At 43.9% G+C, this 25,190-nt stretch overlaps 2 protein-coding genes across 2 annotated transcripts in view; one reads left to right on the top strand and one right to left on the bottom strand.

Moving 5' to 3' along the window:
• The window catches only part of snd1 (staphylococcal nuclease and tudor domain containing 1), a 182,771-nt gene that overhangs the window by 79,696 nt on the left and 77,885 nt on the right, over positions 1 to 25,190 (bottom strand). The window lies entirely within an intron of this gene.
• Positions 13,857 to 17,235, top strand: lrrc4.1 (leucine rich repeat containing 4.1; the record flags this gene model as incomplete). The annotated part of the gene is made up of 1 exon (XM_080492528.1): positions 13,857 to 17,235. One exon carries the CDS (start codon positions 13,857 to 13,859, stop codon positions 16,665 to 16,667), a length of 2,811 nt encoding a protein of 936 aa, XP_080348654.1. The 3' UTR covers positions 16,668 to 17,235.

The raw sequence follows: 25,190 nt of genomic DNA, 5'->3' as shown, positions 1-25,190 counted from the left end.
GTCTCCATGTTTGATGGACAACCCATCCAGGTTGTATTCGGCTGCAACTTCTGAATATAGTGCACAAGCATCAGTTAATGCCGAGAGTCATTTCAGGAAGTCCAAATAAAATACTAAAATGAAATCCCAACTCACAACAAAGCTCTATATATAACACTGGTTTGTCTTTATGTTCTTCTTTCACTCCACTGGTGAAATGCCTTTGTTTGCGTTGCTCCTCTTTACCAACATTTAGAGAAATACATAGAAAAACAAAATCAATGTGCAAACACACAGTGGCTCCAAATGCTTCCGTAATAAGGAGACAAGGGACAGGAGTTGGGCTAACATTTCTGGGAATAAGACTTAATACAGAAAGCTAGAGAGATAACTACAAAAAGAAAAGTAGAGAATGGTAAAAGAAAGCCAGGGAAAAAGAGTCACTAAACTAAAGACTGTTGAAGGTACAAAGTTTTATTCTTCTTCTTCCTCCGCTTTCCATTTCACAAGACAGTGGAAACGCGGACGCTGCTAATCGGAGGTACCTTAAAAAAGACATGAACCAGCATGGAGAGCAACAGAAGAGGCGATAAAGAGAGTTTCTTTATCCCCAGGAGCGATGAAGTGATGTGACCTAAAATTTAAACCAAGGTGGAATTCATACTTCGGACAATAACGATATAATCTTACCTCTCAGGTGACATTATTTAAATGACTTCAAATGCGTTTCTACAGATTGGTTCCCGACACAATAAGTAGAGCAATGAGTCAGTCGTGAATAAAGACGATGTCAGAATTGCAATTTTGTTTTCCTCCTTTAGCCGGATCTCTGCGGCTGAGGCTTGTGTCAGAGCCGAGGCACGTTCCTAAGCATTGTTCTTGCTTACCATTCTTTTCACAAGCTGCGAAGGGCTGCGAAGCACGGGTACAAAAGTTCATGGCTCATTCACACGCTCAACATAATAAGTACAGCACGCCGGAAGCTTGAGTCATTCACCAGGGAACAGAAGGGCATCAAATACGTCCTCGATGCAAGTGACAACACAAACCCGATGAGGATTGTCCAGTTCCTCCAGGATCTCACACACCCTTTCTGTGTGAATACTGTGGCAAAAGAAAACTAAAAAAAAGGAAAGATTTCACGAGAATAATTTCATGTATTTATTTGCAGTGTGGTTTCTTTTTGCAAGAAATTCCAAAAAGAAACCACACAAAAAAAAAGAGGCAAGTCATCTATTTCATGCATGGCAAAGAGTAGACGGGTCATCGCTTGTTATAATAATAAACACGGGATGTTGTAAAAATAGCTACAAATGTTTCGGATGCTTTCTTAAGATTTATTCATTTAGCTTTGATATATTGGCTTCAATAATGTTGAATAAATAAAAACAACAGATTTATTAATCAAAGGAAGCCAGGCGACAAAGAGACCCAGTTTAGTCAACAGAACACATGGAAGAGATAATCGTGCTTGTTTTCTGACATGATTGACAACATTCTCGGTCATCTTTATCACTTTCTTTAACGTGAGGTCAAAGGCTAATGAAGCCATTCTAAACAAAATATAGGAGAAGTCAGTATAAATTGAAATTTATAGTCCATAATTGACTATAAAGCCTATAGTTTAAAAAATTACTATATAATGTACTACATAATTTGCATGGTACTCTTTTTTGTGACAATGTTTACAATCACAACCTTTATTTTGGAGTGATTGATTGTCACAGGAGCACAAAATAATGGAAATAAGCAAGTTGCTTGGAACTGTTCTTGGCCACTGTAACAAACTGTGAACTGGGTTCCGTTCGGTAAAACAATAATCCAGAATAATTGCAGGTGAGATTGGAAAGCAGCATGAATGTAACAACAGAAACGGGGATTTTAAATGCTGTCTTATCCAAACAGAAATTATACGTGAACTTGCCTCACAAGTGCTTTTTTACACCAGCAGGTGTGCGGTGCGTTTGTGCTTCCACAAAGCATGAATAACACTTGATTCAAACCAGACAACAGCTCATACGCACACAAACACGCACACACTTCAAATTCAATTTCAACAACGTGGCCACAGGCAAAACCAGACACCTTACACCCCACTGCATCAGGGAGTTACAAGCCACAACAATCATGTGGCCAGCTCGACACTAACACTCACTGCTTGAATACCCACCTTCTAAGAAGTAAAACCCCGTGCCCGTAGGCTGTTGTCTCATGGTATTCCCACCGTGTGAGGTGGAGAGCGCATTTGTTTACTCGAAAGACAATGCAAACCACTGTGTCTTTGGTGGCTTCATCAATTCTCAGTTATTTAATGCTGTGTGCAGAAAATGATGGGCAACAACAGCAGCAGCACTGGAATAAGACAGTCTAGACTGTCAAGTCAGCAACGCCTTTCCGGATACACGAGTGCATATTAAAACGCATATGCAAGTACTCGGTGGATATCAGACAACTCATTGGAGTTAACACGTTATAGTCATTAGAGTGATAAAAAAACATGAAATACCTGCCTGCTCCAGACTTTGACAGAAGCACTGTATGTTTGCAGCGTGTTCCCAATAGTTTTGTTTAAGGATGCACCGATACCGATAACAGCATCGAGTCAGATGCTGTACTCGTACTCGGTAAAAGCTCCCCGAAACAACCCGGCGAGTATTACGTGACTTAACGCGTCGGCAACATCGTCCGCAGGTACGCAACCGAGCACGAGCGACTTCTGAGGTTTGGAGATTCTTTAATATTAATGAGAATAACAAAAGTACGACAGAGTGTAAATTATGTTCTTTCAATATCTCAAGAGAAGGGATGAAAGCTAATTCAGTGCTACATGCTAAAGTTATGACTTTAATCATACGGTCTACATTATACACAGGGCAGTTTGTAGACACACTTTTTTACAAATAGCCAAAAAGTGCACTGGTAGTTATTTATCTATTTTTTTTTTCCAAACAGCTAAAGGTTTAGAGTTGAAATTATAATTTCCAGCTGTGTGTCAAACAGTGTGAGGCAGGATATTGAAAGTGAAATCAATGTCTGCCTTGGGAAATTACCACTGTTCATCTACGTGTCAAGCCACTGGTGTGTGAGCCCGTGTGTGTGTTTATTGTGGAAAAAAAAAAAAATAAGTGGGCCACACACCAATAAACACAACTAGGGTGCAAGTGACCTAGACTGATTCTATCAGTCAGAGAGCTGACAGGACACTAGCAGCAGGACTAGTAGGCAGTGGCCTGTGCACAACAGCGATCTATAAAACACCAACCGGCAAATAATAACACATTTACAAGGAACAAAAGCATGCCATAATGCTGATAGACGGGAAGCACTTAACCGCCAAATGTACAGATGACAGGTGTAAATGTATTGTGAAGGTGCAGTCAAGTTTCTCTAAGTGTGTGTTTGAAAAGTTAAAGAGCCCCGTGGCTACCGAACAGCTTCGCACTTCATTTACCCCATTCGCTGAAGATCATGTAAAATTTAAACATTTCATTGCATCATAAAAGCAGAGGCATGCATGAACATATGGGACTTTGTATGTGAGTCGCATTATGAAGACAGTGGGCTGAGAGAAGTAGACAATAGGAATGGCGAATCACTTATGAGTTATGAATCCATGTCAGGCACGATGTTTCTCAAGCAGACTCATTCTCGCTCGCACAACATTTCTACATACAAGCACATTACAACCTTGCCATCAAATTAAGTAAGTGTGCTTTGGTCAGAAAGTTTGTCTGTACACAACAGACGAATGCAACAAACCTAAGCAGGTCAGCACAGTATCAGGAGCAGAGGGTATTAAAACTGCAGTCCATTGACTTTTTTTCTTTTTTTAACGTTCACGTTTCAAAAAAGAAACAAAAAAGTGCAAGCTCCCAAACAAATCATGCCTGATCCCTGCTGTGCGGATGTGCCAGTACCAGTTACATCGCCGTCGTCAGATCGGCGGGCATGTAACGCACAGGCATGTCATGTCAGCCGGATGTCTGCCGTCTACCAGTTGCTAATTTCTTCTGCTGCCCCGGCTCGGGGCCGGCCAGCCATACCGGCTTTAATCCCCCCAAAGCTATGTAGAAGTGCTCACATGCGAAAAGGGATTAAAGGCCAAATAAGGCTGTGTGTGCATGTGTCTTTAATATGCCTGCATTAGCAAGATTTCAAAAAGCAGCCAGATGTAGAATAAATTCACGGCCACAGATCATTCTGTAATCCCATGCTCTGGTAAACAGTCACTCCTTGAAGTACAATTGTCAAAAAAAGTAGATGGGATTGTTGGAGCTCCACCGCTCAGTGTCGGCCCTATATCCTCTTGTGTTCACCTACACAAACACATGTTTCATTGCGTTGTTCTACTTTGGAGAGTTCAATAGACATCCTACCTCCGACTCTCCTCAGCGGCTCAAAGCCAACTGTGTGGGAGGACCTGCTCTGATAGAATGGGCTGTTGTGTTATTGACTTCAATTTAGAAAGTGCTGCCTGCTGCTGTTTCCCTCTTCCTTTCATAGCGAGGACCCTGCCGGCCCCCGGCCGCAGCCTACCTCCGGGGGAAATCCCTGATTGCATTGCTACAGAAAACACATTTAAGCAAGGTCGAAGGGTCTGAGGGCACGATACGGGGCGGTGAGTGGGTAAAAGTGTGTATTGTGTTGCTTTTTCCTTACAATTATATTTCTATCTTCTATCAAACTTTCCTTTTTCACACATTACTTCTTTACTCCCATCAAAACATGGGCGACTGGCACCACGTGGGCCAGATTGTGTTCCATTTCTAATTTTAGCAGGTGGAAAGACATTTTAACCACATCTTTACACAAATGGCAAAAAAAACATGAAAAATCCACAATCCGAAAAACACCTACTAGTGGCCCAACATGAGAACGACATGGTTTTTAGCATTTTCAAGTAAACGGAAAACGCAAAAACTGCCTTTTCACTGGAAACGCCGTAGCGTAAACGGGGCCGTAGGCATCTTTGCTGAAACTTCATCCCTCCCCCTCACACAATGTCTTCTACCTGCTTGGCTGAACAGCTGCTGAAGTATTGTATTGGTATTGTTGGAGGCTGCAGGTACATCGGCACCAAACATTTGACGCTGCGCTGGCTGCGCTCGTAGATTAGACACACTTAGCTTGGCTTCTCAAATCCCCCCGTCCGCCGGGGTGGAGGGGGAGCAGAGAATCGGAGGATATTACACAGGAAAAATAACTGTCTGGGCAGTGAGTAGGCGTATTAGAGAAAAGACAGAATGCATCTCCTGTGCACACAGAGACATACTAACGCGTTGCCCTTTTTCATCAGTAAATACGAGCACAATATTGACTCAACAGTTCAGCAATGACCTCAGACTCACTTCAAGTAGACTTGCCTGGGGTGGAATTCTTATTAATATGCTCGCATTGGGGATCAGATAGACGGGCAACTATCAGTAATGAAATCCAAAGATGAAGCTTATTGGAAAAACATACTCTTCACTTTCTAACCTTTTTTCTGCTTTCTAACCAGCGGTTAAATTAAAGCAGGGCACAATGACATGAACTAAGAATTGTGGGAGCAGGCTAAATGCACATGATAGATTTAGGAGCTTAAAAATGGACAAAAAGTAACTGGAAAGTGTGTGTGTGTGTGTGTGTGTGTGTGTGTGTGTGTGTGTGTGTGTGTGTGTGTGTGTGTGTGTGTGTGTGTGTGTTCCTATTCTTTATAATCTGGGTGTGGCCAGGTGGATTTAACAAATATGAAAAGCTGTTTTATTCTTTTGCTCTGTCCCTGGGTCTGTGCTGTACCAGGGCTCAGTCGGAATAATCCCCACCAAACAAAAAGCTTGATGGAGATTCTGGGATTAACTGTTATATAGACGCAACACTGTAGAGAATGTAGCTGTAATTTTAGAAAAAAGTTGGAATGTTTTAAGGTCAGGGGCTTCACAGAGGGAAGAGAAAGAAATGTGGTCAGAGGTCATTGAGTGACGACTTCATTTGACAAGCTTCCTTATGGTAAAGGAATGTCTTCCATATCTATAATCAAAACGATATGTGGCTCTCGACGGAAACAATCTTGTGGATCGCCACATGTGTGAACCAGTTCTCCTTTCAGCACCTTTTCACTTTTACAACTCACATTATAACCGACGGAAAACAATTTAGTGACTCCCGGCAAGTAGGAGCAAAGCATAAACCCAACACAGGAGCGTGTAAGCTGCAGAGTAACAGCTTAATAGGAATTCTGTTTTGACCAAACCCAAGGACATAAAAGCAAACAGAGGCGAGAGAGAGGAAAGATCTGAATGAAGACGGCGTCTTTGCTCCCAAGGAGCTAAAAGTCGGGAAGATTTAGCAGCTCTCGCTGTGGTGAATTACTATGTTTTTACCTTCACATTGCTCAGAGAAAGAGACATCAATTTCCTACGCTGAGCAGTTGGCACGGCAACATTGTGATGAACGCACATAAAGGAATGCTCCATGAATTCTAATGGGGCCAGCTGACCGATGACGTGGCCTGGGTATGCATTAGCATGGGGCGAGAAAAGAGAGAGAGGGAAGAGGCACTTCATCACATCACATTAGAAAAAGTTACAAACATTTATTATTTAAAGGTAATTCTATGAATTTCTGAAATGGGATATATGAAGAAAAAGAAAATAAAACACATATCGAAAGGCCCAACACTCCTGGTTCCAAATGAAGAATCTCTTCTTATCGAGGTATCTTGGCTCATGCTGATTGGGTTAACAGTGCTAACCTCTAAATATCTTTCTTCTGCTTCCAACTAACATGGTGCTACAGCTAATCCCTGCTCTGGCAGCCAGTATGAACACAGCTCAACATAATGAAGCCCATTAGTCCGGAGACAATGGCTGCGAGCGAGGCTCAAATGCTGAATAACATGGGATGAGAGCAAAATAAAATAAAATCAGAGGGGAAAAACACTCGTCTTTCACTGGGTGCCTTTAGTGGCCATGACCCGATGTTGCCCTCATTTTAGAGCACACACAGTCATACGCACGCATATATAATAAAAAGCTGAATGAGCAAATACAATTAACTTGAGTCGAGCCTGCAAACACTGAACCAAAGGAGCACTGTAGGATGTAGTGACTTAAGAGTAGGAGAGTGAGGGCAGAGTGAGGGCAAGATGACAGGAGAGGACAGAGGAGACGGTTTGGGTGGGTGGCGGTGTGTGGGGGGGGCACAAAGTGAATGCAACTAAAGAAGAAAAATGGAGAAGAAGAATAGTAAGGGAGGAGACAAAAAAAACAGGACAGAAGCTGTGTAAACAAGGATGCAAAAGGGGCAAGGTCAAGTGAGGGAGGTAATGAAAGAAGGGAGAGCATCCAAGGACAAGTTCAAAAAGAAAGAAGAAAACAAACATAACTGAGATATGAAGAAGGTCCCGACAATTCACTGCCATGATAAAATAGTTTATTTTAAAGGTATTACAAAGTATTTTTCATTCAATAATGCACTAAACAAATCTTGACAAAATAATGCAACTGTTATTCCTAAAATGTATTAATGTGGTGAACTGAATGAATGGAGGACACAAAGTCAGCGAGGGGAAAGTAGCAAGACAGAGAGCAGGTATCAGAATGAAACAACTCATCCAGCCTGGCCAGATGGAAGCCGCTAATATATCCTATTGCCTCTTATAATCTCTTGATATGCCGGCATATGATTGGTGTGTGCTGATGTGTGAGTGTGTGCTATGAGAAAATGAACAGGGGGGGGAAAAAAAAAATATTACCAAGCACTCTAAGCCTTTAGTGGGACACTGATATTAGTGTGTTTGCGTGTGTATTTGTGTGCGCGCGTGTGTGTGTGTGTCTTATAATCCGAGGCAAAATTAATTCCTGGAATCTGGAATGCAAATGGGAAAGCAACTGTCTAGTAGCAGATCCTTGCGACAAGGTCAAAATTAGACTTTGGTGTGTCTGTAAGTCGGTGTGCATATGCATGTTCTTACTGTAGGACAGAGGCCTTGGAAAATTGGTTTAAGTTGACATTGTGCCCGAATGGAGCGCTGGGACATGGAGCAAGTTGTGCCCCCACCCCCCCGTTTACAGAGAGATAGAATCAGAATGTTATAAAACCATTCCACCGTGGGAGCTGTTTTGAAAAAAGGTCCTTTTTTTTAGTGATTTTGAGGATTGTTGTTATGGGAACGGAGAACCAAAACGTAATGGAGAGTTTGCATATAGGCGTAAAACTGTTAAGAAATTCTTGCATGCATACACCACAAATTAGTAGCTCTCAAAGTACAATACAAAAACCTTAAGATTTGTCTTTATCTGGTTATCTTCACACATAAAGGAAACCATGTGTGGTTTTCCTGAAATGTCGCATATCCTGGAGTCTTTATCACTGCGATGACAGACAATTCCATTAATATATCTATTATTTGACTGAATATTTCTCTAATCTGGTCGTCATTGCTGCTACACTATACTGCAGGCCATTCATCCTAATGGAACTACCGACATGCACACATACAAACACAGGCTGCTGACCTACATGTGACTGGCCGCAGCCCAGATTTGCTCACTCTCACCTCAGGGGATGGGTTCTGTACCGATTGCATATACCCCTCGAATGTGCTGGTGGACAGCCCACACCAAAGTAGGTCGTGCAGCACCCCCAAACTACACCCGGCGCCTGCCTGGCCTGGTGCAGGGGTCGACTCCAGAGAGCCGTGGGTGAGGTAGTAGAGGTCAGGGGTCACACAACAGGCGAAGGGGGCTGGCATGACAGCAGGAAGGTCCCACATATCTGACAGCTCATCAAGCCGTCATCAGTCAGCAAGTCCTGAAGGTAAAGCCTGACAACACTCTTCTTGTCAAGAGAGTGTATGTTAAACTGTGAACATATGGGACCACTGTTTGACCTGGATGTTGGTGACTCTCCACGGTGGTATACTGGCCTACCCCTACCTAAACTGCAGAAGACACTCCAAATTAAGCAGTTTAGCAATTTGCAAGTTCTGAATCAGCCTGAAAAACCAAATTAAAACGGACTTACAATCAAGGAAGGCTAATAAAAAAGGACCACTATCTTCAGACAGTCTTCTCTTATTCACATCCTTCAGTCAGGAGTATCGTGAGGTGGGCACATGCGCACGCGAGCCCAACCTTGTGAAAACCTTGCCGTGATCAGAGTTTGGCCGACTATCAAGCCATCTTTGCCATTCCAGGCCAGGATCAAACTATAACACATGGGGTATACCACTTTTTGGTCAGTGGAGCATCACTGTGTTTGGCAGGGCATGACCCAGGCTCCATCAGTAGTGAGCAAGCACAGTGTCCACTGAAAGACAGAAACGGGGTGAGAATAGAAAAGACAGCGCTGGGAGGAATGGATGGGGTCGGAGCTAAGAAAAAACGCTGCCGTCACAGCGCAGGTCATGTTATGGGTCAGTGGATGATTTTGGTTCGATAGTGGTCTCGGATCTGCAGTGTCGAGTGGGAGCAACTCAACCAAGACCTATTCTGGGTCATTTGTTCATCAAACGGGGGCACACCACACATACAGAACGGTTAGTGGGCAGACAACGCTGGATGCAAACAAACGCCTCATTTTATCAACAGAGTAAAAAAAAATTATATATACAACTCCTTCCCCCCCCTTTTTTGTTCTTTTTAAATATTTTGTGACACTAGATATTACATAATACATCTGTTACTCAACAATGTTAAACTTTCCGTGAAATTGAACAAATGCTTAGCCTATATATTCATCAAATCCTCTCCTCACAAGGTGGACATACAGCTTTCTTTTACATTCTTACTATAAGTAATGGGCAACTACAAAACTGACAACAGAGTGGGTGATTCTAGCCTAAAGAGCACGTCATAGAAAAATGTCACAGCAAGAAAAAGACTCACTTTCCTGACACAATTTGCTCTTTATGAGAATTTTCTTGTCCTTATGCTGGTAATATCCACATCTACACCCTCAGCAGTTGTAGATTGCTCTCCCATTGTTTCCCCATCTCTCATATACCAAACTGACGCAACAAGCTATTGTTGCTTAGGAAAGCAGGTTCACGAATGGCAGGTTTAAGCCATTGATTATGTACATAATCCAAGAACATTTGTGATACAAGCGATTACGTAACTGTAACATGATATGTCATGACTGTCTCGCAGGCAATTGAACCACACATTTTTGTACCAGTTAACACTGGTAACGGACTTTAACAAATTAGTAAACTCCAAGTCTCTTATATGATTTGCGTCATAACCTGGTGCTACGTTCCTGAATATAGGAGTGTTGTCTGATATTTGCTCAGCGGATGTACAAAAGAGGCTGCCTTACATGTCTGATATCCCCCATCCATATGGCTGTGATGCCATGGGATCCCCGTGGAAAAGAAATAGTCTTTCTTTCATAACGCGGGAAAATCTCTCCCATACTCCTGTGGCTGCCACCTCACCGTTACATGTGCTACATTGAAGCCCATTCGTATTCAACTGCAGTGAAGTCAAGGAGAAAGTATGCATCTGTATGTGTGTGTGTGTATAATATAGGAGTTGGCTCTATACTCCTGTGCCAGTGGGAATAACGTACTGCGCTACAGGCAGTGTGACCTTTTCTAGCTGGTGAGCTTTCTCTCCACTCTCTCTCTCTCTCTCTCTCTCTCTCTCTCTCTCTCTCTCTCTCTCTCTCTCTCTCTCTCTCTCTCTCTCTCTCTCTCTCTCTCTCTCTCTCTCTCTCTCTCTCTCTCTCTCTCTCTCTCTCTCTCTCTCTCTCTCTCTCTCTCTCTCTCTCTCTCTCTCTCTCGCTATGTCTCTCCTCTCTCTCTCAGGCTTACTCTCAAGCTCAGCACAAACACGTACATAAACCTAGCAGCAGTGTCACAGCTACCTTTGCTAACCATCAATTATCCACACTGCTACCTTGTTTAACGGACATGAGGCTTGTGCAAATCATTTAAGATGGAGGTTGGGAGCGTAGGGTGTGTTTCAAGTTTCATGCTTTCTTCCGTTTTCTTTAACATGACCTTTTTGGCCATGTGCAACAGTTCTGCTCAGGTTGAGGATGAAGGTCTGCCTCTTTACAGTTTCAATGACACACATGATGGATGGTGGGTGGAGACATGCGATTACATGAAGTACTTGCTTGAATAAATAAATTATTGTAAAAGGGTTACTTTCCGTATCAAGAAAAAAGTTTTGGCAATCTAAAGTTTATTTCCAATCCAGTAAAGCGAGAAATGCAAAAGGCTTAACATAAGAAACAATGCTGAAGAGGGAGTTGTGCTCCTGAAAATGCCTGCAAAACAGTGTGTGTAGAGGTATACTAAACCAGATATGAAGTTGAGCGACATACTGACGGACGAAGAGTGAGCAGAGAAGAAAGACGGTGAAGAGGGAGAGGGTGGAGGGGGAGTTAATGCACATAACACACTGCATCAAAACTAAAGCACGGCTCTGAGCAGGATGCGTCAGCAGTCCATTCATGTTCCTCTCTTTTCTGCGAAAGGACAAAGCAGAGAGCGCCAGGGAGCTAAAATAAAAGAGAAATATAGATAAAGTGAGTAAAGGAGCAGAGGAGCAGAGAGGAGAGGGCATTGGGAAAGAGGGGAAGCCAGAGAGCGAGAGAAACAATGTCCCATCTCCCTGCCTTGTCCAGCACAGCAATGTTGGAAAGCTTTGGCCAGTTCGCTGGAATAGTTGGATTAATGCTGGACAGGAGGGGGTTAACAATCTGGTTGCTGTGCGGATGCCACTGTCCATCTCTACCTTGGACAACCTGTCTATTCCCCTAAGCCACAAAGAGCACCACAAAGTCACAGAAAAAGAGACTATGAGCTTTAAAAAAAAAAAGAAAAAAGAAAAAGGGCAGAAGACAGCTAGAGCAAACTGTTTTTTGAAGAGGTGGATCTCTAAAAAGGTCTGAGTGCTTTGAGCTCACCCAACTACCTCAGGACACTGCAGAGAGCAGGAGGGAAGCTGGGAATGAGAGAAAGCGCGCAAGAGAGAGAGAGAGCGAGAGAGAGACAGAGAGAGAGAGAGAGACAGAGCGAGAGAGAGAGAGAGAGAGAGAGAGAGAGAGAGAGAGAGAGAGAGAAAGAGGGAGAGACGCACACGCTCTCTCTTTTGCTGCTACAACGGATCCTTTCCACATCGACGCTACTGGTAACGTCACGCCTGTAAAGCCGCGCTTGCCCAGCGCTTGCCTTCTCTGCCTTGCTCCTCTCCTCAGTTGGACGCAGCATTAGCGAGGGGGTGCTGATCACCGCAAGAAGAGGAGCGACGAAAGAAAAAAAGAAAAAAAGAGAAAAAAAGAACTGGAAATAAGAAGAAAAAAGAAGCACGCCGGAGAGAGGAAGGAGAAACTGTGCGCCACCCCCTCCTCCCTCTAACCCACCTCGATCAACCCAGCTACAATACCCCCCACTCCTCCCGGCACCCCCTTCCATCCCCCATCCCACTCCCCCTCTGAAGAAATTGACGGATTATTGGGAAGTGCATGTGAGGCAGGCTGCAGCTGCTGCTGTGTGTCCTAGCTACTGCTGCTGCTGTGTGCTTCGCAGGGATGATGTGTGTGCATTTGCAATTGCTGCCGTCGCCACCGCGGCTGGCGACGCAGGAGCGCGCGGCTCGTTAAGAAGAAAAAGAAGCTAATGAAGGCAGTGTGGGTCACCTAGCTTTTTCAGCCACTGCCAAGGGCTCCCGGAGGAAAAGAAAATTAAGAAAAATCAAGTGGACACGACGCCACATTGAGACGGAGAGCGGACAAGAGTGCGAGAGGGAGAAGGGCTGTCAGACTGACCAACCGACCAACTGATTGACTACTAAAAAGTGAACAGAGGAATACAGAGAGGGTTTTTTTTCCCCCCCCTCCATACTGCTTGTCAATCTCCCCTTCTAACCACTGCAAACAAAAGGCAAAGATCGTTGGAAAGGACTGTGGAATTTCCATTCAACCTTCTGAAAACCCACCCCCACCTACCTCCCTCATTTTGTCATTCCTGCCTTGGGTTTTGCTGCACAAACACAAAAAAAGAAAAGAAATTGTACATTTTTTGGGGGGGGGGTCGCTGTACTATGGAGACCTGGGTAAGGTGTCTAGCAGGGGGATCAACTGTCGGATTCCAAGGACAAGCAAGAGAAGAGGAGCCGACAGCGAGAAGCGAGCAAGGGAGCACTGCTGCTTTGGGAGCCTGACTGGATTCGTATCTACAGGCTTTTCTTTTTTCTTTTTTCTCCCCCGAATCACATCGGGATCACAAGGGAGACAAGCAAACACTCACAAAGGGCCTTTGAACCTTTTCTCTTTGGATGTATGGATTTACAAAAGGGCTCATCTTGGTTAAGCTCTTTGGCATTGATACCTGTTTTGACAGGGCAAATATAAAAGGTTTTCTTTGCTGCCCTTGGATATAAATACATCTGATGCGAATACTACAGCTCTTTCTGATTTCAAAAAGGAGGGAAGCTATATATCTCAGTTCAAGGACCTGTAATAATAACTTGAGGTAGGTGTCTAGTGTTTCAACCCCTCTTTGCATCAATTTGTAACCCCCCCCCACCCCCCCCTCTGTCTTTTAATACGGTTTTTGGTTGCATACTTTACCATCATGTCCTCATACACATGTTGCAGAAAAAACAGCCTTCTCAACCTTCCCCTTTCTTTCTGCCCGTGAGCACAGTCCATGGAAACAAAAGCACTACTTAAGTGAGGATAGGTCAAGTCATCTTGCCCCTGAGCAAGCGGCCAAACCCATATTCCCCACTTGTCCTCTTTAGTTTCCTTAACCTGTTTACTCTGGTCCCCTTAATAATACTACCAGCCAACCAGCTACTTTCCCTGCCCCTCAAACATCAGTCCCAAACACCCCATCCTCCCCCCCCCCAGATGATGCTGAATTATGAACGTGCCACATCATGAGTCTCTTGGGGCGGGTAGCTGCGCATCGTGCCAGGAAAGCCGCCCTGCTCTGTGTAGTCTTCCTGATGGCGCGAGCGTGGAGCAGCGCCTCCCTGGCCTTGGCGGGGGCGGCGGTCTCTCAAGGACCCCAGGGCTGTCCACCGCAGTGTTCCTGCAGTAATCAGCAGGGGAAGGTGGTGTGCACCCGACGTGGCCTCACCCGTGTACCCCCTGGAATTCCTGCCAACACGCGACACCTCAATCTAATGGAAAACGCCATTGAGGCGGTGCAGGCTGACTCCTTCCGCCATCTGCACCACCTTGAGGTGCTCCAGCTTGGGCGAAATGCCATACGGCAGATTGAGGTGGGCGCGTTCAATGGACTTACCAGCCTCAACACGTTGGAGTTGTTTGACAACCGGTTAACGGTGGTACCCAGTGGGGCCTTTGAGTATCTGTCTAAACTAAGGGAACTGTGGCTGAGGAACAACCCCATTGAGAGTATCCCTTCCTACGCCTTCAACCGAGTACCCTCACTCATGCGACTGGACCTGGGAGAGTTAAAGAAACTGGAGTACATCTCAGAAGGCGCTTTCGAGGGCCTACAAAACCTGAAGTACCTCAACCTTGGAATGTGCAACATAAGGGGTGATATGCCAAACTTGAGTCCCCTAAAGGGTCTGGAGGAGCTAGAGATCTCTGAAAATCACTTCCCAGAGATAAAGCCAGGTTCCTTCAAAGGCCTACGCGCTCTAAAAAAGCTATGGGTGATGAACTCACAAATCACAGTAATTGAGCGCAATGCTTTCGATGATCTATCTTCACTGGTGGAGCTTAATCTTGCCCATAATAATCTGAGCGCTGTGCCACATGATCTGTTCTCCCCGCTCAGGTACCTGGTGGAGCTCCATCTCCACCATAACCCTTGGAACTGTGGCTGTGAGGCTGTGTGGTTAGCACGTTGGCTGAGGGAGTACATCCCTACAAACTCAACTTGCTGTGGACGCTGTCACTCACCTGCCACAATGAGAGGCAGACAGTTGGTGGAAGTGGATCGAGGCGAGGGGGCTGCGACCCAATGTTCTGCGCCATTCATTGGTGATGCACCCAGGGACTTGAACATCTCAGCAGGCCGAGTTGCTGAGCTTCGTTGTCGCACGGCCCTGATGTCTTCGGTGCGCTGGCTCCTACCCAATGGAACTATATTGACACATGCCTCTGGTCATCCAAGAATATCAGTGCTTAATGACGGAACCCTAAATTTCTCAAATGTCCTGGCAGCAGACACAGGCACTTATACCTGCATGGTGTCCAATGCGGCTGGGAACTCCAACGCCTCAGCCTACCTCAATGTGAGTGCCGCTGAGCTTAACACATCCAATTTGAGTTACTTCACCACAGTGACTGTAGAAGTCTTCGGGCCAACCACTGAGATGCCCAAGCCTAAAACTACGACGACGACAGCTGCCGCTGCTGCAGGTGCTGGAGTTGCTGGAGGGGGAGGAGTAGGCCTTGGGACAACAACTACAACGGCCTCTCCTTCAGTCTTTCAGCCAGTCTTCATCTCCACGCCAACTGTGCTGCTGCAAAACACCGACAGTCCACCAGGAGCAGCTAAGCCATCAGTTTTGCCAGGAATCCAAGGTGCCACTGGCAAGCCGGGCAAATCTGGTCCAAGCTTGGATGAAGTGATGAAGACCACCAAGATTATAATAGGCTGCTTTGTGGCAGTGACGCTCTTGGCTGCTGTCATGCTCATCGCCTTCTACAAACTCAGAAAGCGCCACCAGCAGAGGAGCACAGTGGCAGCTGCCCGCACTGTAGAGATTATCCAGGTGGATGAGGAGGACCTTCCTCCACCAGCTTCTGCAGCCCAGGAGTCAGCTCTTACATTGCCTGAAATCCGGGACCACAACAGCATACACAAATTGGATTTCATCAGCCACAAGACTGACTACAGCTTTCACAAACCCAAGGCTGAATACAAACCACAACCTGATTTTACCCTACACAAGCCAAAAGCTGAGTATACCACATATAAGCCAAATATGGACTTCAGCAGCCACAAATCCATCTCTGATTACAACACTCACAAATCTACACCAGAGTTTAGCCTTCATAGACCAAAGCCTGACTGCAGCCCATTTAGACCGGACTACAGCACTCACAAACCGAAAGCCGAATACAGCCCATTCAAACCAGACTACAGCACTCATCCAAGGCAGAGAAATGAATTCAGCCCATTCAGATATAACACCCAACCGAAACCGAAACACGACTACAGTCCATTAAAATCAGACTACAACACACAACAAAAACCGAAAGCTGAATACAGTCCATTCAAGCCTGACTTTGGGACTCACCCAAGATCAAAGCCGGATTACAGTCCATTTAAGCCCGACTACAGCACCCAGCCCAAGCCTAAAATGGACTACAATACACAGAGATCAAAAACAGACCTCTCCTACAAATCTAAGGATCATTACACACCCCATAAGACTGCACCTGATTACAGCGCCTTCAAGACCGAGTTCAGCCCCCACAAAGTGGATTACAGCGCCTTCAAATCGGACTTTAGCCCCCACACTCAGAGACCTAAGCTTGATTACAGTCCACATAAAATGGACTACAGCCCCCACAAGATGGAATACAACACGATGAAGCCCAAATACAACACCTACAAACCGACTGGCCACGGGGCTAAATGGACAGAAAATAACGTTGGGAACTCTTTGCCTCGAACCCTGCCCAGTGCCATCACAGCAATGGCTGAGCCCTTTGTCATAAAAACTCATACGAAGGAGAAAGTACAGGAGACTCAGATTTAAGAAGCCCTCCCCCAATCAGCTCTCACTCTCACCCTTCCCAAGCCCCTTGCTCCCACCCACCCAAATTCACTCCACTTTCGGTCCTTTGCTCATCAAAATCATGCAATAGAATGCACAACGAAAAAAAAAAAAAGAGGACAGGAAATACTTTTTTTTGTACAGAGTGCAAACTTTAAAAGACTGATGATTTCTTGTTGTACATGCTTATAAATAAATATATATATATGGACAAACTGAAAATACCATGGGTTGGTGATAGAGAAACATATATTAAAAAGAAATTGAAACTATTTTCTAACTTGTAACTTCTATTTAAAACAATGAGTTGTTTAAGATGCTGTCTTGACTTTGACAAATGAGGGTAGTCTTGTTTTAAAAAAAAGGGGCATTCTGTGTGATTTTTACACCGTGCTACAGAGAATGCAGTGATAAGAAAAAAAATATTTATACAGAGAAGACTTTCTTTAACAAAAACCGAAAAAGGTCAGTGTCGATCTTTACAGGTTTATCTTGTAAAAGCACCAAGAATTTGTACTGTGCCAAATGTTATAAATGCAATAAAAAGATTTTTTGGAAGAAAAAAACAGAAGTATTAGAGAGAGGTGTTTTTTTCCCCCTTCTCTTTTTCTCCTGGCGTATACTGTAACGATCAGCCAAACGCTTTAGACACTGCAGCAAGACGCTGCAGCTATACTTTAACCCTCAGTGTGCTGAATGACTCAGGCAGAATGAATCACGGTGCAGAAGTGGACGGGGCTTTTTAAAATCTCTCCACACCTCATGCTATGTTTTATACACGTGCCGAGAAGACTTTGGGTGGTTTTTATCTTAAACTTCCAGTGGCTTGTCATGGTGCTTCATTGTGCAGCTGATGAAACACACACATTCAATCCAAGTTCTGTAGTTGTTCAAATGTATTTTAAAAAATGGGCCAAGTTATAAGCAAACATATTTATTGAAGCATTATAACAATAGAAATAATTGAAATGTTCACATATTTGTATACTGCTTGCAGATATTCAAGATGACTGATTACTTTGCTCACTTTCTACACTAAAACAGGGGTGTTATTAATCATGAACCTAAAAGGTGATGAATTGTGGTAAAATGATGTTTGGGTGTTCAGACTGTCTTGCACATTGCCAAAAAATATAGATCCTCATTTCACTTTTCATTACATTTCCAGCTGTTGGGCCTTCATCAATCAGCATGGGGGCCTTTTATGGTGACAAATGCATTCAGGTCTCGCTGTTAACTGTGCATTTTTCATTTTCGACAATATCACCCCTCTCAATCATAATATAGCCTTGAATTTCGAGCAAAACTCAGCATTGGACCTCACCTTTAGAATCAGACAGGTGAATCGGTTATTTGTTCTTTTTAAAATTGTTGGGTATAATGTTTTGCACGTGTGTATTTTAATCAAATGACTGACAAAAAAGCAAAACTACTTGGGAGACACTTCAGTAATGGAAAGGAAGAGTTAATGAATCATCTGATCGTCTTGAATACCCTTAAAACAAAAAAGGAAAAAACAACAAAAAAAAACTTGAAGGAAGTGACTGCAAATTGAATTAGTCTCCATTACTCCCTACAAAGCAAAACACAACAAAAGTAATCAAAATACACAACAATGAGCGTCAGATGTAAGACATGATCAGTTCCACATTCAAGGGCGTGTTGCAGGCAGGCGAAGCTTTCATCTGGTGATGTAGTTGACAGCAGTACTTTACATAACTTGCAAGAACTGTGGTAAAATAAAAGAGCTGGCCAGGAGACGTATTTGAGGGAAATACGAGGATTTGTCTCTGCATCACTGTAGGACTTCAACACATGAAGCAGAGGATCGGAGGAGATCGAGGCAGATATGGTGCATTGCAAAAAAGAAAAAAGAAAAAAGTGCAGCAGTTAGCCGAGAGCTTTTATTGTGCTTTACATGCAGCGGGGGCTGACAGAAGAAGAGAGTGATGTGTGTCTGTGAGGGTGAAAGCCCAGCTTGGAGAAGAGAGTAAAGGACACAACATGAGGCAAAATACACAGATTTTAAAAATATATGTTAAAAACGGAGAGGTGGGGAGGGAAGGTGAGCATACTGTGGATAATCTTCTTAAATTTAGTTTTGGAGGACATGCTGGGCTTGGAAACGCATCAAACCCTAAAAAGTACCACCAGCAATGTGTATGATGCGTGTTGCATCATTCAGGGGGCGAAGAAAAAATGTGCAAAGATTGTAAAACTGTTGAGAGTGAGATGAAGAGATGATTAACGTAATCTAAATGGCTACCTTAATCATTTCATGCTGTCCATCTTATGAAACTGCAACTCAAGACAGCCTGCCTTTGTCTTCCACTTCTGTTGTTTACGTGTAATTGTTCTGATAACGTAGCTATGCCACACCAGATAAGGGCTTCCCGATTGTCTCTAATGTGACACGTGAGAGGAATGTTGGAAGAGACGAGAACAAACAGGCGTCAGTCTGTTGTTTAGAGGTGCAAAGTGGCTAGATGGATTGTGGCTGCACGAGCAGATGCAAGGGCACTTCATAAGCTTGACATTACAATGCACTTCATATGCTTTTCTGAGGTATATCAGCATGTGGATTACACCATGCACAATTTTTTTTAAGTAGTGAAGTATGTTGTGTGACACTTCCACATATTGAATGGCACTGTGCTATAAAAAGGCTGGATCATATCAATCAGTCTACATGGCCACCGAGTCATCAATCAGCCAATCAGCCATCGGAAGGCTTGTCACTATAGGAAATGCTGTTTTTCCATCCACTTCCTCCCCCACGTGTTTTTTTTCCCTTCTGTCTGTGAGCTTCATTAGCAATCAAGAAGCTATTTGGAAGAGGAAGCAATGCAAGATGAACCTATTTAACCATAGCTCACAGAGCCGATGAGGGCAGGGGGAAGGGGGGTGGGAGATTGGACTTAGAAGACAATAATGATAGTGTTTTACAGAAACTGAGAATTGAGAAAGAAGTGGGCAGTAAAGCATGACAGATTACAAGTAGGAAGTTATTAAGTGGCAAGCAAAATGGAGGAATTTGGTCAAAACAGAAAGTAGATCGGGTTAGAAGAGGAAATGATGGAGGAAGCTGATGTACATGGGGAAATGAGCTGGAGTAGAATACGGAGGCAAATGACGGACGTGTTTCTGGGAGAGTAAAAGGAAAAGATAGGAAAACAACACATAAGGTGAAGGGGATAATTGAGGGAGAATGAGGCAACAAGGAAAAGAAAGGTAAAGTGAGAGAGGTAAGATGTAAAAACAAGAAGGGGACAGAGGAAAGCTGATTGAAGTCAAATGAAGAAGAAGAAAAAAAAAGGAGAAAGTGCCACTTAAAGAAGGGAAAGCCAGGCAGACTGTGAAAAGAAGCAAGAGCAAAGGCACTTGGGAAGGGAGTAAGCAGAGCAAATGTGATGCAAGACTGCCAGCTACAGATGGAATGGGGGATATATAGCTTGGCCGTCATGGCTCTCGCATGATTGGGTGAACGGCCTGGACTGCACCACAAGGCGTTTGGTGGGGGTGGGGGCATGTATAGCAGAGCGATAGGAAGTGCTGATAGGGGAAATGGACTTGACCACTGGGGGTACTTGGGTAAGGGAGAGGAGGAGAGGTGAGAGTAAATGGAATTAGGAGAACACAGATCAGCCGTGAGCATGTGTGGACTGGGCTCCAGGTGACACAGGTCAGAACCCTTAACTGCCCGGCAAAAAAAAAAAAGACATTATGCTTTCTACTTTTTCTTAAAATAAAATAAAAGGCAAATTTTTCAAGGTAGAAGGGTTTGCAGGACATTTGAGACTGAATTACATTTGATACAATCTTTTAATTTGATCTTTTTTCCCCGATGTTAATTACTGTGCACGGTGAGAGAGGATAGCTGTAATAAAATGTTATTCCATTAACTGACCTCTAACAGGCATCATTATTCACAACTGCATTAGCCATTTATCAACTTAATCCTCCATGACAGGTAGACAAACGTCTGCTGTAATCACTTTTCACCAGATTGCAATTTTGTTTGTTTCAAAACTAAACCCAGTAATTTGACTTTATTTCTTCAAGTGATGATTAATAATTAGCATACAGGGGTTTATAAATCTTCCTAAAAGCTGAGGGATGTTTGCTAGGCTGGGACTTCTGCGTGTGCACTAGATACTATGCTACTGGAGCAGAGAGGAGGCTATTCTAGGCAGGCCTGTGAGCGTGCTGCCTTGTGACTCAAACATGAGTCAGGGCCAAAGAGTGGTTTGGTCCTGATGTCAAGTAAAGGGACCAAACACAGGGGCAGTTGAAGATGGAGACAGCTCACAATGAACAAGGTTAGACATAGAGGAACTAAACCAAGCTTATGACTAAAGGAAAAACTGTTTATCCTTGCTCGGAAGCCGACGATTCTTTTGGGAATATAACAGCGGGGATGTTGTTGACAGGCTTCAGTAATCGGTAAAAACAAGCGGTTGTTTGCTGGTTCGGGTCTGACTTTGACCGTGTGAAAGATAAAGCAAATAGGCATATTCAGTTTCCAGCTGGTGGTATGATTTGTTGTTACTGAGGTCACCAGAGGTAGAAGAAGAAGAGAAAAAAAAAATGTAATCACAGTATACAGTTGGCAATGGGCCCAGAGCCGTGGAGACTGTAGTGCTGAATAGGTGCATGCCAACAGACTTGATATATACTGTGGTCAAATTCACACAGATTTCGTTGCTAAAACTGGGACTGAATGGCAGGTGGGTTGTGCGAGCTATTTTTGCCATGTAGAGAGGCGCTCAAGTGTGTTACTCCCAGTGAGACCGAGTTTATTGCCCTTTTGGTGGGTGAGAAACATCCCAGTGTTTTCTTAGCAGCCGGAGACGATGAAGCCTCACTTTTATGAGCGCTGTCCCGATGGTTGCGGCCGAGGTGTGCGCGAGTTGTAAATCATGTCCACTGAGACATAAGCGAGGTGGGGTACGTTGAGGTTTTTATGCGCACAAGCAACACAAGTGAAGATGTATACACACACACATCGAACCACTCAGGTACACACACACCGAGGAAGAGGGGGGGGGGGGGGGGCTGTGTAGCCACTGACCAGTCATTTCACGGCTTTGGTTGAAATTTACCTCCAGAGAGAAATCATGATCACAGGCGCAACATCACCAAGGATACCGTGCTCAGAATCAGCCCTCGCTCACCCACTCACAGACATACGGGAACACATCAACAAGTATCCAGAGCCACACGGTTCAAATGCCTTGGATGTCATCTTTTTCTGGCTGTATTTAGCCGAACATGTTTTTCTCCTTAATGTCATCTGTTCAAATTAAAACGTATGAGCATGCCATTTCACTCCATTTACACCTGAACCCCGCTTGAGCTCCCAGAGTTTAATACAGACGTAACAGGACAAAAATCTAATAACTTTGGCTATACAGTAGAACCTCTGGTGAGCGGACCCGATAAGAGCATACGCCCTGTACTGAGAACTCGGCGTGCACGGACGGGTTTTAGCCGTTAACACACCTTAATGAGCAGACAACCTGCCAAACGCGGACATCGGACAGGTTTTCCTGGAAAATTTCAAGCTGAGCGGACACTAAAACGGCCAAAACACTGGGGCAGGACCTGAAACTGGCAAGCAGAAGGCTCCAATCCGGCCCCACAAACCCACCAAGCAAGGTGGTTATGTAGGATTTATAGGTGGGAGTTTTTTTATTCACATTTCATTGTATTTTGCACCAAAATGTTTCATTAAAGTTTACTTTATGTTGAGATTGTAGTCATTTTAACGATTAATTGCTTGATCCTGCAGAAATAGACAATTTTAAACTACACTGTGTTGCTACAACAAAGAAAAACTTTCGAGTGTAAATTTAAAGGTTATAGCAGCAAGAGTTTACCGCTCCGGCCTACTCAAGATGAAACTAGACTGTATGTGGCCCCTTAAGTCAAATGTTATTGACAATCCTGCGTTACACTGAAATGGACCTGCTGCCTGTGCTTTTAAATAAGTATGTTTCTTCCCTAACATATTTGGTGTTTGGTTCGTTAAATCTCAACTGGTTTCTACAATTTGTCATCATGACGTGTTCCTCCGAAGAGAGGACACCTGTCTTCAGAGGACCCTGCCCTTGGATATTTATGGCATCCCTACATCAGAGGTCTTACTGTATATTAATTCCACTGCTTCTCTGAAGTATGTTCCAGTTATGTTTCTCCAGACATGTTTAGTTCAACCATCCATCCATCCAATCAACCACTCTTTTACTTTGAACTTCGACTTAATTGGGGGAATTTGTCTTCTAACAATTTAAAACGGCCTATAAATGTTCATCATGCAGTGCATCCCAATGCCTCTGGGGCAGACAGTTAAAAGCCCAGCGAGACACTGCTGCAGCCCCAGCCAGGTTTTGTCATGCACAGTTGTAGATATATAAAAAAAAAAAAAAAGGGAATATATTAGCCTGGCACAGGGATTGAAGGAAACCACTTGCAAAGTAGCCGTTCGGAATTTCTTTTCGGCCGTTTATAATCACCTCATGGCACGGAAATGACAGATCTTCTAGAACATTTACTAGTTCATGGTATTCCAGCTTCTTCCCATGCATTTACAGACAAACAAGAAAAAACAAGAAATCCCATACACAGTGTGTCAATATGTATTTTCTTTAGGGGGGGGGGGTCCTGTTATGTTACATGTACAGACTAAGAAAAGAAATGAGGGCAAAGGAGGCTGATGTTTCATGCAATAGGCAGAGGGAGTTTGGAGGGGGGTTAACAGAGACTGTTCAGGGATTTCATCTTTCTCGAGGATGACAATGTGAGGTTTTCTGGGTGTAGACATTTTAGTGATTATGGAGAGGTGGAAGTGGGGTTACAAAATGGCCTCCCGCATTGGGAAATGTAGAAGAGAGGAGTTTTGTGGTAGCTGAGAGAATTAATCAAGTTGGAGAGTTATCTATGATAACCTGCTATAGCAAGTCAGAGGGCAGTGGCGTCATACATAAGGAGGTTTAAAGAGATAGAAGTGGGCAAGAAAAGAAGTGGGGGGGATGAAAAAGGGCATGAATAAGGAACAAAGAGCAATACAGACAGGAAGAAAAGAGGAGCTCAGAAAATGTGATGCTAATAGATAAGAAGCCCCTATCTGATACTTTAAGAGGAGCTCAGATTTCATTCTGTAGCTGTAACCCGCGAGATCATGAATTTACACCGTTGTGGACTTCAAGATGATAAGTGGTGTGCTAATGTCAAAGACTTGCTGAGAAAATGTGTGCTGCTGAGCTCAGAATGGCAAATGAAAGCAGCGTCAAGATGAAAGCCCTGACAGGCAGTGCTGGAGCATCCGCCGGTTGAAACGCTGTTTTCATGTGGTGGCAAAATTATTCCGGTGCTGCAGCAAATGGCTGCGTGTGATTAAATGTGTGTCTGTGTGCAGTCGGGGTCGGTCAAGATCTTTACAGATCAAACAAATCAATGGCCAACCTTTGTTTGTAGTGTCTGACTCGAGGTCTTTATTTTCTATTTTTTTACCCCTCCTCACTTCAGTTCGAATCGTTAAGCCGGAGACACTCGGAAATCTTCTGGGCTTCGTTAATAACTTAATCTAAGCGGAATAAAATGTAGATGCAACTTTTGTGTACTTAAAAACAGGAGGGGGAATTAGCTCAAAAGCTGTTTTTATGAGGTGGTGGGATCCAGGCACTAATCCTACCCACAAGTTTTAATGGAGACCAAATAAACATCCGGTCCAAAACCGCTTGCCTAAAATATAGTAGAGTTTTAATGAAAGAATGGGAGTTTGATGGTAGATCCAAGGTGGCAGTGAAAGAATTAAACCGTTTGTAAACAGTTGGCTGGTTTCTGTTTTCCTCTTTTATTCAGACTTCAAACAAATCTGCTTAGACTCCAGCGGAAAGAAAAAAAAGATGATGCAAGTGAAATGTTGTTGGTTTTTTTGCACCGATGTAAGGGAGGCATTATTGTCCAATTGCCAATGCTTGATGGTTTTATCTGAGAAAAAAAAGGGGGTGGGGTGGGGGGGTTCAGTTCTTTGTAACTGCAGCTGGAATACAGATGTGATTGTAGAGTGTTATTTTGTGGGAGTGCTTGTGTAGGTGTGAATCTGTGCCAGTCTAACTATGGCACCTCTACAGGAGGGGTGGACATTTTTTTAATAAGTATAAAAGCATAGCAGTCCCCCCCCCCCCCCAAAAAAAAAAAACATCCAGCAAAGCAGACTTAAAACCAGTTGTTGCTCATTGCAGTCACATATGAGCAAAAACTTGTGAGATATTACAGATCTGTAATAGCGAAAAACATCAAACTTTAAACCTGTTAAATCAAAAGAAAAACCAATACAAAGACACAAATTGATTATATTTTCTAAAATTACCAAAGCAATAAACTGAAACTTCACAGTGAGGAGAACTCTTCCATCATTGTATGTGAAGTGACAGTAACTCTGGCTCTGCCTCGTCAGCACTGCAGATGCCTCGAGCAGTGGTTTTCAAGGCTGCAGCAATA

Source organism: Lipophrys pholis (assembly GCF_963383615.2).
Source record: "Lipophrys pholis genome assembly, chromosome: 22".
NCBI classification, from domain to species: Eukaryota; Metazoa; Chordata; class Actinopteri; order Blenniiformes; family Blenniidae; genus Lipophrys; species Lipophrys pholis.
This window is presented reverse-complemented; position numbering and strand designations above follow the sequence as displayed.